Below are 13,761 nucleotides of genomic sequence, written 5' to 3'. Positions count from 1 at the left end.
TCCCAAAGCAGCTCTCAGTAAATTGAAGAATGCACTTGGAATCAGTCCAGTATCTCACAGCCTGAAAACTAGAAACTTTAAGAACTAGAAACAAAAGTGATTGTGTTACCAGTACTAGAGAAAGGCTTTAATTACCTCTGAGTCACGAGGGGAAAGAGGTCTCAGACAGCCATGCTTTGTACTGTGAGATCATGCACACCCGTATACTGTTTAGTGAGAGGCTTGTGTTTGCAAACACTGCCTCCCTCCCTGTCCCCTAACCACTACACCACACTGCCTCCCTCCCTGTCCCCTAACCACTACACCACACTGCCTCCCTCCCTGTCCCCTAACCACTACACCACACTGCCTCCCTCCCTGTCCCCTAACCACTACACCACCACTGCCTCCCTCCCTACACCACACTCCCCCTAACTGTCCCCTACACCACCACACTGCCTCCCTCCCTCCCCCACACTGAACCACTAACACCACACACTGCCCTCCCTTGGTGATGTCCCCCTAACCACTTACACCACACTGGATCCCTCCCTGTCCCCTAACCAACCACTACACCACATGCCTCCCTCCCTGTACCCTAACCACTACACCCAACTGGGATTACTGGTGTGGTGTGAACGGAACCCTACACCCAACACTGCCTCCCTCCCTGTCCACTAACCACATGTTTGTGGCCACACTGCCCCCCTCCCTGTCCCTAATCCCCCACCACTACACCACACTGCCTCCCTCCCTGTCCCAGCTCCACTACACCACACTGCCTCCCTCCCTGTCCCCTAACCACTACACCACACTGCCTCCCTCCCTGTCCCCTAACCACTACACCACACTGCCTCCCTCCCTGTCCCCTAACCACTACACCACACTGCCTCCCTCCCTGTCCCCTAACCACTACACCACACTGCCTCCCTCCCTGTCCCCTAACCACTACACCACACTGCCTCCCTCCCTGTCCCTCTAACCACTACACCACACTGCCTCCCTCCCTGAACCACTACACCACACTGCCATGTGTGATCCGTGACGGGGGAACTCTAACCACTACACCACACTGCCTCCCTCCCTGTCCCCTAACCACTACACCACACTGCCTCCCTCCCAGTCCCTCAGCTCTAACCACTACACCACACTGCCTCCCTCCCTGTCCCCTAACCACTACACCACACTGCCCCCCCCCCCCTAACCACTACACCACAACTCATTGGTGATGTGGTGTGACCTAACCACTACACCACATTGCCCCCCTCCCTGTCCGGTAACCACACTACACCACAACTGCCTCCCTCCCTGGTGTGAACCACTACACCACACTGCCTTGGTGACATTGACTCCACCCCCTCCCTGTCCCCAACCACTACACCACACTGCCCTCCCTCCCGTCCCCTAAACACTACACCACACTGCCCCCTCCCTGTCCTCCTAACCTACACCACACTGATGTGGTGTCCTGGGGGCGGGCACTACACCACACTGCCCCCCTCCCTGTACCACACTGCCTCCCTCCCTGTCCCCTAACCACTACACCACACTGCCTCCCTCCCTGTCCCCTAACCACTACACCACACTGCCTCCCTCCCTGTCCCCTAACCACTACACCACACTGCCTCCCTCCCTGTCCCCTAACCACTACACCACACTGCCTCCCTCCCTGTCCCCTAACCACTACACCACACTGCCTCCCTCCCTCCCTCCTGTCTAAACCACTACACCCACACACCCCCTCCCTGTCCCATAACCACTACACCACACTGCCTCCCTCCCTGTCCCTAACCACTACACACACTGCCTGACCTCCCTGGCACCCCTAACCACTACACCACACTGCCTCCCTCCCTGTGGGACCCTAACCACACTGCACCATGACCGCCCCCCTCCCAGGGGATTAACCACAACACACACACTGCTGCCCACTCCCTGTCCCCCCCCCCACTGACCACACTGCCTCCCTCCCTGTCCCCTAACCACTACACCACACTGCCTCCCTCCCTGTCCCCTAACCACTACACCACACTGCCCCCCTCCCTGTCCCCTAACCACTACACCACACTGCCTCCCTCCCTGTCCCCTAACCACTACACCACACTGCCTCCCTCCCTGTCCCCTAACCACTACACCACACTGCCCCCCCCCTGTCCCCTAACCACTACACCACACTGCCTCCCTCCCTGTCCCCTAACCACTACACCACACTGCCCCCCTCCCTGTCCCCTAACCAGGAGACACCACACTGCCTCCCATCCTGTCCCCTAACAACACTACACCACACTGCCTCCCTCCCTGTCCCCTAACCACCTCCATGTCCCCCTACACCACACTGCTCCCTCCCTGTCCCCTAACCACTACACCACACGGCCCCCTCCCTGTCCCCTAACCACTACACCACACTGCCTCCCTCCCTCTACCCCTAACCACTACACCACACAATGCCTCCCTCCCGGTCCCTAACCACTACACCACACTGCCTCCCTCCCTGTCCCCTAAAGGGACACACACACACTGCCTGTGGTGACTCCCTGACTACCCCTAACAACTGACACCACACTGCCCCCCTCCCTGGGTACACTACCCACAGTACTACATAATCCCCTAACCACTACACCACACTGCCTCCCTCCCTGTCCCCTAACCACTACACCACACTGCCCCCCTCCAAAGGGATTAACCACCCACACACTGCCTCGGTCACGGTCCCTAACCACTATTGGTGCCTCCCTCCCTGTCCCCCTAACACGGACAACTACACACACACTGCCTCCGGAGTTGATCCTAATGTCACCTAACCACTACACCACACTGCAGGGGCCCTCCCTGTCCCCTAACCACTACACCACACTGCCTCCCTCCCTGTCCCCTAACCACTACACCACACTGCCTCCCTCCCTGTCCCCTAACCACTACACCACACTGCCCCCCTCCCTGTCCCCTAACCACTACACTATGGGACACTGCCTCCTGCCTGTCCCCACTGTGGTGTACCTAAGAGACACCACGATGCCTCCCTCCTGTCCCCCTAACCACTACAGGGACACTGCCGGGACACGACCGCGTCCCTAAACCACTACACACACTGCAGGCCGGTCCCTGTCCCCAAACCACTACAGGGGACTGGTGAGGTGTCCCTGTCCCTCTAACCACTACACACACACACTGCCCCCCCAGACGCTCCATGTCCCCTAACCACTGCACCACACTGCCTCCCTCCCTGTCCCCTAACCAACTGGATATCCCCCACTCCGTCCCAGAACCACTGCACACTGCCCCCTCCCCTGTCCCTAACCATATAACCACAACATTGGCCCCCCTCCCTGAACCGGAGGAACACTACACCACCTAGACCTCCACATCTAGAAATCACCCAGTCCCTCAGCTCTAACCACTACACCACACTGCCTCCCTCCCAATCCCTCAGATCTAACCACTACACCACACTGCCTCCCTCCCAATCCCTCAGATCTAACCACTACACCACACTGCCTCCCTCCCAATCCCTCAGATCTAACCACCACACCTCACTCCCAGCCCCTCCCAGTCTACACCACACTCCGTAACCACTACACCACACTGCCTCCCTCCCAATCCCTCAGCACTGCCTCCCTCCCAGCACTAAAGAGCTGGATCTGTGGAGCAGGAGGGGTTAAGCGGATGGAGTGTCTCGTGGTTATCTGTGGCCGGTCAGCCTGTGAGTGGCTGGCTGCCTCACTGGCTCTGGAACAATAGGTACCTGTATTCAGCTCTGTGTGCCTGGCAGGCTAAAGGAATCCGAAGAGTGTGATGAGAGTGTGTGTGAGAGAATGTGTTTATGAGTGAATTCTGCCTTTTCAGTGAGAAGGCACTCCCTCCCTCCCCACCTCAAACACGGGTGGAATTCAGATCGTAACCTCCTTCATAGTGCTGTTGTGTGACCAGTCCCACGCTCGCTGGACTGGGGCCTGGGCCCTATGATTCTCAGCAGGGCTACCTTTACCAACCCCCCCCCAACCCCCCTCGTTCTGCTCCCCGCTGTGCTGGAGCAGTCTATTCAGACAGATCAGTGTCAGAGCCCTGCTGGAGACTCACATGATTCACATAGCAGAACTCATCTCCATGGTTTCAGAGCAAAGGGAGAGGGAGGGGCAGGCTCTTCATGAGAGCTGGAGGACAGCGAAGATCTTTCCCCTGTCAAGTCTTTAGGTAAGAGACGATATTTATTACTGCTATAAAATGCTAAATCTGCAGTCTGATTGTGCGCCAGGGAAAGAAAAGGCATTGTAACGTTTGGGAATCTTGATAAAGTACTTTTCTTCTTTCTTTTTTTGAGGGGGTGGAGTGAGGAGGTGGGGGGGGGGGGGGTAAGGGTATTTGCGCCAATTTTGTTTTATTTATTACTTCTTTGAAACAGGATAGACTTGAAACTGGGTCTCCTGTTCAAGGAAGCTTTGAGATTAAGTAGGAACAGGGACTGTACAACTGTCATAATAAAGAATAATGTTATAAAATGCATTGTAATTAGAAGCAGCGGAGTGCTTACGGACCCTGTCATGACTTGCTGTCTGTAGCGTTGGGTACAAAGCAATGGTTTCAGAGCACTTGTCTTATTCACACATGCTACACTGCACCATGCTTTATCCTTGGAGGAATGTCTTCCTTTTCAGACTTGTTCTTGCAGAGGGATGCTGAGAATGGCAAGCTTGCATGCATCGCCAATGTTATTTATTTCTTACGTTTGCTATTCAAATGTTGTTACCAGCCTTGGCAGAGATCAACAGTGCTTTTAGAAATGGGACACTGAGAACCGGTTCGCTGTGCTGGTCAGCGTCCGTTGAAGTCGCAGTTTGTATCAGTGTAATTGAAATGTACTGTGGCTGGCCACTCTATCAGGGCACTCGTTGCAGAGAGGTGGGCAGATGATTGTGATAACGTTTCGTTCAAGTTCATCTCAAGTGTGATCAATTGGACTGAGGTCTGGGCTTAACAACTATGCTTTATAAAAGTGTAACTTTTAGGCAGTTGGCCAAATGAGTATATCCAATGTATAATGATTTGTAGTGTTTCAGTTAAGTGCCTGGCTTGACATGCTCATTACTGTAGTAATGCCAGTGCCTTAGCAGTGTGAGTGTTCTTCACATCCTTACATGCCAGAGAGGAGGAGAGTCTTTCAGTGACCTGGAACAGTCTTTCACGTAGCTGCTGTTTCACACCTGCTGCTTAGCATTCAAAGCACAAGGACGGCCAAAGGGCTGTTGGCTGCAGTTATAAAACAAAGGCAAATGTTTGTCTGCTCGATGTATTTTCCAATAAATTTCACTTACTTTTATAAAAGTCTTTAAAAGTACCATACTTGTCATTTGACATTACCTGTTTTTTTTGCATTATTCTCTAAGTGAACTCCCCAGAGATTCTCAATCAAAGCCTGTAAACAATAAGCTGGAGGTCTGTGTGTCTCTGAGATGATGAGTGGAGCTGTCATTGTGTCCAGGACTCACAGCAGTGTCTTGGCATTGAATGGACTCAGAATCAGTTCCCCTGTGTGAGATTAGCACAACCTCTGTATTTCACAGATAAGCTGATGTGCCTTCCCTAGGAGAGAGCAGACATGTACTGTAGACAGGCTGATACGAGGCATCAGAGCTTCAGAAATGAATTGCCATCCCACTAACTATTTTATTATGATTGTTCAAACTTCTCGTTGTTGACAAAAAAAGTGAACAATAAAAAGTGAAATGATACATACATTTATTCAGTTTCAGGGATGACACACATTCAGATGTATAAACGTTGCTTTTTTGGACACAGCACTGGAGGAGACAGTGCCTTTCTAAATGATTACCCCAGTAAAAAGCACAGCGGGTGTAATAAAGCATAGTGAAAGCATTGTAAAGAATAAAAAGGTACGTTCAAGCATATTAATAAACACGGCACACCAGGGTGAACTGTGGTAAGTGTACAGTATAACAAGGGTAAACTGTGGTAAGTGTACAGTATAACAAGGGTAAACTGTGCTAAGTGTACAGTATAACAAGGGCAAACTATGGTAAGTGTACAGTATAACGAGAGTAAATTGTGGCAAGTGTCTGGTGTTTCGGTCTGGCTGGTGTCTCTGTGCAGTTCTTCTGGCTGGTATCTCTGTGCAGTTCAGTGTGGCTGGTATCTCTGTGCAGTTCAGTGTGGCTGGTATCTCTGTGCATTTCGGTGTGGCTGGTGTCTCTGTGCAGTTCAGTGTGGCTGGTATCTCTGTGCAGTTCGGTCTGGTTGGTGTCTCTGTGCAGTTTGGTCTGGCTGGTGTCTCTGTGCAGTTCGGTCTGGCAGGTGTCTCTGTGCAGTTCAGTGTGGCTGGTATCTCTGTGCAGTTCAGTGTGTTTGGTGTCTCTGTGCAGTTCAGTGTGGCTGGTATCTCTGTGCAGTTCAGTGTGGCTGGTATCTCTGTGCAGTTCGGTCTGGCAGGTATCTCTGTGCAGTTCAGTGTGGCTGGGGTCTCTGTGCAGTTCAGTCTGGCTGGTATCTCTGTGCAGTTCAGTGTGGCTGGTGTCTCTGTGCAGTTCAGTGTGGCTGGTGTCTCTGTGCAGTTCAGTCTGGCTGGTGTCTCTGTGCAGTTCAGTCTGGCTGGTGTCTCTGTGCAGTTCAGTCTGGCTGGGGTCTCTGTGCAGTTCAGTCTGGCTGGGGTCTCTGTGCAGTTCAGTCTGCCTGGGGTCTCTGTGCAGTTCAGTCTGGCTGGGGTCTCTGTGCAGTTCAGTCTGGCTGGGGTCTCTGTGCAGTTCAGTCTGGCTGGGGTCTCTGTGCAGTTCAGTCTGGCTGGGGTCTCTGTGCAGTTCGGTCTGGCTGGGGTCTCTGTGCAGTTCGGTCTGGCTGGGGTCTCTGTGCAGTTCGGTCTGGCTGGGGTCTCTGTGCAGTTCAGTCTGGCTGGGGTCTCTGTGCAGTTCAGTCTGGCTGGGGTCTCTGTGCAGTTCAGTCTGGCTGGGGTCTCTGTGCAGTTGGAGGGCTCATCAGCGCGCAGCCAGTCAGGCTTGTCATGTTTACTCCCGTCTCACACTCCCAGGGTCTGCTGAGTGCTCCTCGGATTTGTACTGCACTGAAGGTTCATCTGCCTTGTCTGTTTGCCACGGTGTGTTTGGATCTGTCATTGTGTGCTTTGCCGTGCTTTTACTGTGCATTTATAATGTGCTAATAAAAAGAAAGCAAGAGGAGTGCATGTTTTCATGTTATGATCCGCTGGAGTGGATTCAACCGATAGAAACAGGGGCGCCTCTACATACTGCTGTTGATTACATCATTACAAGAAGGTTAGTTTGTGAACTGCCTCCGATAAAAGATACAGAACTGTCTCTGATACAGGTACAGAAGTGCCTCTGATACAGGTACAGAACTGCCTCCGATACAAGTTAAAGAACTGTCTCTGATACAAGATACATAACTGTCTCTGATACAAGATACAGAACTGCCTCTGATACAAGATACAGAACTGTCTCTGATACAAGATACAGAACTGTCTCCGATACAAGACACAGAACTGTCTCTGATACAAGATACAGAACTGTCTCCGATACAAGATACAGAACTGTCTCCGATACAAGATACAGAACTGTCTTCGATACAAGGTACAGAACTGTCTCCGATACAAGATACAGAACTGCCTCCGATACAAGATACAGAACTGTCTCCGATACAAGGTACAGAACTGTCTCCGATACAAGATACAGAACTGCCTCTGATACAAGATACAGAACTGTCTCCGATACAAGATACAGAACTGTCTCCGATACAAGATACAGAACTGCCTCTGATACAAGATACAGAACTGTCTCCGATACAAGATACAGAACTGTCTCCGATACAAGATACAGAACTGCCTCTGATACAAGATACAGAACTGCCTCTGATACAAGATACAGAACTGTCTCCGATACAAGATACAGAACTGTCTCCGATACAAGATACAGAACTGCCTCCGATACAAGATACAGAACTGCCTCCGATACAAGATACAGAACTGTCTCCGATACAAGATACAGAACTGTCTCCGATACAAGATACAGAACTGTCTCCGATACAAGATACAGAACTGTCTCCGATACAAGATACAGAACTGTCTCTGATACAAGATACAGAACTGCCTCCGATACAAGATACAGAACTGTCTCTGATACAAGATACAGAACTGTCTCCGATACAAGATACAGAACTGCCTCTGATACAAGATACAGAACTGCCTCCGATACAAGATACAGAACTGCCTCCGATACAAGATACAGAACTGTCTCTGATACAAGATATAGAACTGCTTCTGATACAAGATACAGAACTGCCTCTGATACAAGATACAGAACTGATACAAGATACAGAACTGTCTCCGATACAAGATACAGAACTGCCTCTGATACAAGATACAGAACTGTCTCCGATACAAGATATAGAACTGCTTCTGATACAAGATACAGAACTGCCTCCGATACAAGATACAGAACTGCCTCTGATACAAGATACAGAACTGTCTCTGATACAAGATACAGAACTGTCTCTGATACAAGATACAGAACTGTCTCTGATACAAGATACAGAACTGTCTCTGATACAAGATACAGAACTGTCTCTGATACAAGATACAGAACTGCCTCTGATACAAGATACAGAACTGCCTCTGATACAAGATACAGAACTGTCTCTGATACAAGATACAGAACTGTCTCCAATACAAGATATAGAACTGCCTCTGATACAAGGTACAGCACTGTCTCTGATACAAGATACAGAACTGCCTCTGATACAAGATACAGAACTGCCTCTGATACACCGTGTTCAGTAAAGATATTCAGGGAAAACACAGCAGATAAATATACAAAGAAACCACACTATTGAGGACAGCTAAGACAATAGGAGCTAGCTTCTTAACTTAGACTTTTAACTTAGAAATGTCCTCTCTCCTCTCCTCTCCTCTCCTCTCTCTCCTCTCCTCTCCTCTCCTCTCCTCTCCTCTCCTCTCTCCCCAGCCCTCACACAGTGCAGGACGGGAGTGTTTCCCCTGGCAGAAGTGAGTGCAGCATGGCTGCAGCAGACTCCGGGGGGCGCTGTACCCCACACACCCTGTCATGGGGAGGATCCTGCACAACTTCCACAGCACGTAAGAGCATTCAAGTACAGGCAAAGGTTCAGTAAAGAAATACATCCATTTAAAATCATTCATTGCTTATTTAATCAATACCTTTTTTAAAGGTAACTCGACTCTCAAAGTCGAGAATCTTTGACTCGAACCAGGCATTGCATTTTAATTGTGATGCCGAATTCTTTATAATGGCTTTAAAATAATGCCAGATGACAGAACATTCCAGAGCTTTGCTAGGGGAAGGCAACAGGCCCCTCCAGTCACATTCTTTGTTCCAAGTTCTAAATGCTTCCACTGAAGTGATTAACCCTCCGTCCAGGTGGTGAAGCAGGTCACTGTGTCCTGGAGTGAACTGGGAGGGTTGAGCAGCCCTGGTGTGTGCGGTGTGTTAGCACTGAAGTCTCTTCTCTTCTTCCGCGGGTACAAACATTTCCGGCTGCTGGACCTGCAGGCCCTCTCACGGGAGTTACTTCTGACCCTGGATCAGCTGACTGATCACATGACTGAGGTGGTGGGCAGGAGGGCGGGGCCGCTGCAGGAGAGCTGGCTGCAAGACTCCGCCCACATTGTCAGCGAGAGCTGGGACTGTATTGAGGCTTGGATGCCACAGGAGGAGGAGGAGGTATGGGAGTAGTACAGTATACTATCTAGAAAAATGAGAAACTGATGCAAACCAACAACAGATCAGAACAGTTTCAGGTAGCGCTGAGATGTTCTTTTTCACAATTTTAACAAATATTACAATATTCTTTATTCTTATAATTTGTGCCTTATTAGGGTAAAATAAATTACCTTTAAAGAAGTAGAGGACCACTGTTCTGTACAGTAGAGTGTGTGTTTAGTTCAGACATCGTCTGTGCATTGTTTTTCTTTGCATGGTATCTTTGATACAGTCATTTATATAATAGGATAGGAATAGTGTTGTTTGTGCTGTGCCTGATTCCCTGGTGCCTATGTCGTGTCTGATTCCCTGGTGCCTGTGCCGTGCCTGATGCCCCGGTGTCTGTGCCGTGCCTGATGCCCCGGTGTCTGTGCCGTGCCTGATGCCCCGGTGTCTGTGCCGTGCCTGATGCCCCGGTGTCTGTGCCGTGCCTGATGCTGCAGTGTCTGTGTCGTGTCTGATTCCCCGGTGCCTGTGTCGTGTCTGATTCCCCGGTGTCTGTGTCGTGTCTGATTCCCCGGTGTCTGTGCCGTGTCTGATTCCCCGGTGCCTGTGTCGTGTCTGATTCCCCGGTGCCTGTGCCGTGCCTGATGCCCCGGTGTCTGTGCCGTGCCTGATGCCCCGGTGTCTGTGCCGTGCCTGATGTTGCGGTGTCTGTGTCGTGTCTGATTCCCCGGTGCCTGTGTCGTGTCTGATTCCCCGGTGCCTGTGTCGTGCCTGATGCCCCGGTGTCTGTGCCGTGCCTGATGCCGCGGTGTCTGTGTCGTGTCTGATTCCCCGGTGCCTGTGCCGTGCCTGATGCCCCGGTGTCTGTGCCGTGCCTGATGCCCCGGTGTCTGTGCCGTGTCTGATTCCCCGGTGCCTGTGTCGTGTCTGATTCCCCGGTGTCTGTGCCGTGTCTGATGCCCCGGTGTCTGTGTCGTGTCTGATTCCCCGGTGTCTGTGTCGTGTCTGATTCCCCGGTGCCTGTGTCGTGTCTGATTCCCCGGTGTCTGTGCCGTGCCTGATTCCCCGGTGTCTGTGTCGTGTCTGATTCCCCGGTGTCTGTGCTGTGTCTGATTCCCCGGTGCCTGTGTCGTGTCTGATTCCCCGGTGCCTGTGCCGTGCCTGATGCCGCGGTGCCTGTGTCGTGCCTGTGCCCCGGTGCCTGTGCCGTGTCTGATTCCCCGGTCCCTGTGTCGTGCCTGATTCCCCGGTGCCTGTGTCGTGTCTGATGCCCCGGTGCCTGTGTCGTGTCTGATTCCCCGGTGCCTGTGTCGTGCCTGATTCCCCGGTGCCTGTGTCGTGTCTGATTCCCCGGTGTCTGTGCGGGGCCTGTGTCGTGTCTGATTCTCCGGTGCCTGTGTCGTGTCTGATGCCCCGGTGTCTGTGCTGTGTCTGATTCCCCGGTGCCTGTGTCGTGTCTGATTCCCCGGTGCCTGTGTCGTGTCTGATTCCCCGGTGCCTGTGTCGTGTCTGATTCCCCGGTGTCTGTGTCGTGCCTGATGCCGCGGTGTCTGTGTCGTGTCTGATTCCCCGGTGTCTGTGCCGTGTCTGATTCCCCGGTGCCTGTGTCGTGCCTGATTCCCCGGTGCCTGTGTCGTGTCTGATTCCCCGGTGCCTGTGTCGTGCCTGATTCCCCGGTGCCTGTGTCGTGTCTGATTCCCCGGTGTCTGTGCGGTGCCTGTGTCGTGTCTGATTCCCCGGTGTCTGTGCCGTGTCTGATTCCCCGGTGCCTGTGTCGTGTCTGATTCCCCGGTGCCTGTGTCGTGCCTGATTCCCCGGTGCCTGTGTCGTGTCTGATTCCCCGGTGTCTGCCGTGCCTGTGCCGTGTCTGATTCCCCGGTGCCTGTGCCGTGTCTGATTCCCCGGTGCCTGTGCCGTGTCTGATTCCCCGGTGCCTGTGCCTGATTCCCCGGTGTCTGTGCGGTGTCTGTGCCGTGCCTGATTCTGATTCCCCGGTGTCTGTGCCGTGCCTGATTCCCCGGTGCCTGTGCCGTGTCTGATTCCCCGGTGCCTGTGCCGTGCCCCCGATTCCCCGGTGCCTGTGCCGTGCCTGATTCCCCGGTGCCTGTGCCGTGTGTGTCTGATTCCCCGGTGCCTGTGCCGTGTCTGATTCCCCGGTGTCCTGTGTGCCGTGTCTGATTCCCCGGTGCCTGTGCCGTGCCTGATTCCCCGGTGTCTGTGCCGTGTCTGATTCCCCGGTGCCTGTGCCGTGCCTGATTCCCCGGTGCCTGTGCCCCGTGCCTGTGCCGTGTGATTCGTGTGATTCCCCGGTGTCCTGTGCCGTGCCTGATTCCCCGGTGTCTGTGTCGTGTCTGATTCCCCGGTGTCTGTGCGTGTGATTCCCCTGTGCCTGTGCCGTGTCTGATTCCCCGGTGCCTGTGCCGTGTCTGATTCCCCGGTGCCTGTGCCGTGTCTGATTCCCCGGTGCCTGTGCCGTGTCTGATTCCCCGGTGCCTGTGCCGTGTCTGATTCCCCGGTGCCTGTGTCGTGTCTGATTCCCCGGTGCCTGTGTCGTGTCTGATTCCCCGGTGCCTGTGTCGTGTCTGATTCCCCGGTGCCTGTGCCGTGTCTGATTCCCCGGTGTGCTGTGTCGTGTCTGATTCCCCGGTGTCTGTGTGTCTGTGTCTGTGCCGTGCCTGATTCCCCGGTGCCTGTGCCGTGTCTGATTCCCCGTGCCTGTGTTCCCCGGTGCCTGTGTTGTGCCTGTGTCTGATTCCCCGGTGTCTGTGCCGTGTCTGATTCCCCGGTGCCTGTGCCGTGTCTGATTCCCCGGTGTCTGTGCCGTGTCTGATTCCCCGGTGTCTGTGCCGTGTCTGATTCCCCGGTGCCTGTGTCGTGTCTGATTCCCCGGTGCCTGTGTTGTGTCTGATTCCCCGGTATCTGTGCTGTGTCTGTGCCGTGTCTGATTCCCCGGTATCTGTGCTGTGCCTGTGCCGTGTCTGATTCCCCGGTATCTGTGCTGTGTCTGTGCCGTGTCTGATTCCCCAGTATCTGTGCTGTGCCTGTGCCGTGCCTGATTCCCCTGTGCCTGTGCCGTGTCTGATTCCCCGGTATCTGTGCTGTGTCTGTGCCGTGTCTGATTCCCCAGTGCCTGTGCCGTGTCTGATTCCCCGGTGCCTGTGCCGTGTCTGATTCCCCGGTATCTGTGCTGTGTCTGTGCCGTGTCTGATTCCCCAGTATCTGTGCGCCGCCTGTGCACCAGTATCGTATTTCATGGAATGTGCACAGAACTATTTTATAATTTATGTGATCAGATTATCATAATTTTTTTAAACATCAAATATAGAGATAAATGCACTGGCATCATCAAAATCAATGTCAAAGTTATTCAAGCTCTTTACAATAGCTTGTGAAACAGTGTTGTAATAAACAGCTTGTAGGTAAAGTGTATCTGCAAGGACAGCTTTCAGCTCTATTACGTCAGATGCATGTTCACCATTCAGGTCTTGCAAAATAAATACAATGTGTAGCCCATACTGATCTTGGGCATCAGTCGACTCGTCAGTGAGCACAACAAGCAACCACACTGTGTTGCCAGTTCCATAATCTCCTGCTTGTGATACTGCACAACTTTAGGTTAGTATTCATGTCTCAGCTGGGCTGATGAAGGAGTTGCTCCTCCATTTGCTACACTCAGTCTGAAGAATTTATATAACTTTTGGTTGTTAAGTTTTGGTTGTTTTTTTGTATGAAATACAAATAATAATTTTGAAATAATTCATTTTTATTTCTTAAGAAATAAAATAATTTCATGATTTCCACGCAGCCCGTGAAATCACGATTTACACAGGGCCTTAATTATGAATATTAAATGTGAGTTATATAGAAATGCTTACTGAATAGTGCTGTTTTAAATAGTGCTGTTTCATCTGTTTAGTTTTCCAGCATGAACACTTCTTTCACACTGCAGCCCTGCACTCTGTCAATCAGCCTCCAAAAATGTCCTTTTTATTCTCAACAGCTTGTTCTCAAACAGCTTGTAGTTGGTTAGTGCCTTAGAGGGAAGAAAGAGGAGTGCTTTGACAGTATAGCCAGCGGGTGT

The 13,761-nt window shown here is 52.2% G+C and overlaps 1 protein-coding gene across 1 annotated transcript in view; it reads left to right on the top strand.

Annotated features, from left to right (window-relative positions):
* Positions 1–9,241: 9,241 nt before the first annotated feature.
* LOC121320123 (dynein heavy chain 3, axonemal-like) overlaps positions 9,242–13,761 on the top strand; it is a 99,832-nt gene continuing 95,312 nt past the window's right edge. The window contains exon 1 of the mRNA XM_041258378.1: positions 9,242–9,695. Coding sequence (XP_041114312.1) covers positions 9,573–9,695 — 123 coding nt within the window. The 5' untranslated portion in view covers positions 9,242–9,572. The remainder of the gene's footprint in view (positions 9,696–13,761) is intronic.

The sequence above is a fragment of the Polyodon spathula genome, chromosome 8, assembly GCF_017654505.1.
Source record: "Polyodon spathula isolate WHYD16114869_AA chromosome 8, ASM1765450v1, whole genome shotgun sequence".
NCBI classification, from domain to species: domain Eukaryota; kingdom Metazoa; phylum Chordata; class Actinopteri; order Acipenseriformes; family Polyodontidae; genus Polyodon; species Polyodon spathula.
The sequence above is the reverse complement of the archived record's forward strand: the minus strand, read 5'-3'. Positions and strand labels throughout refer to the sequence as shown.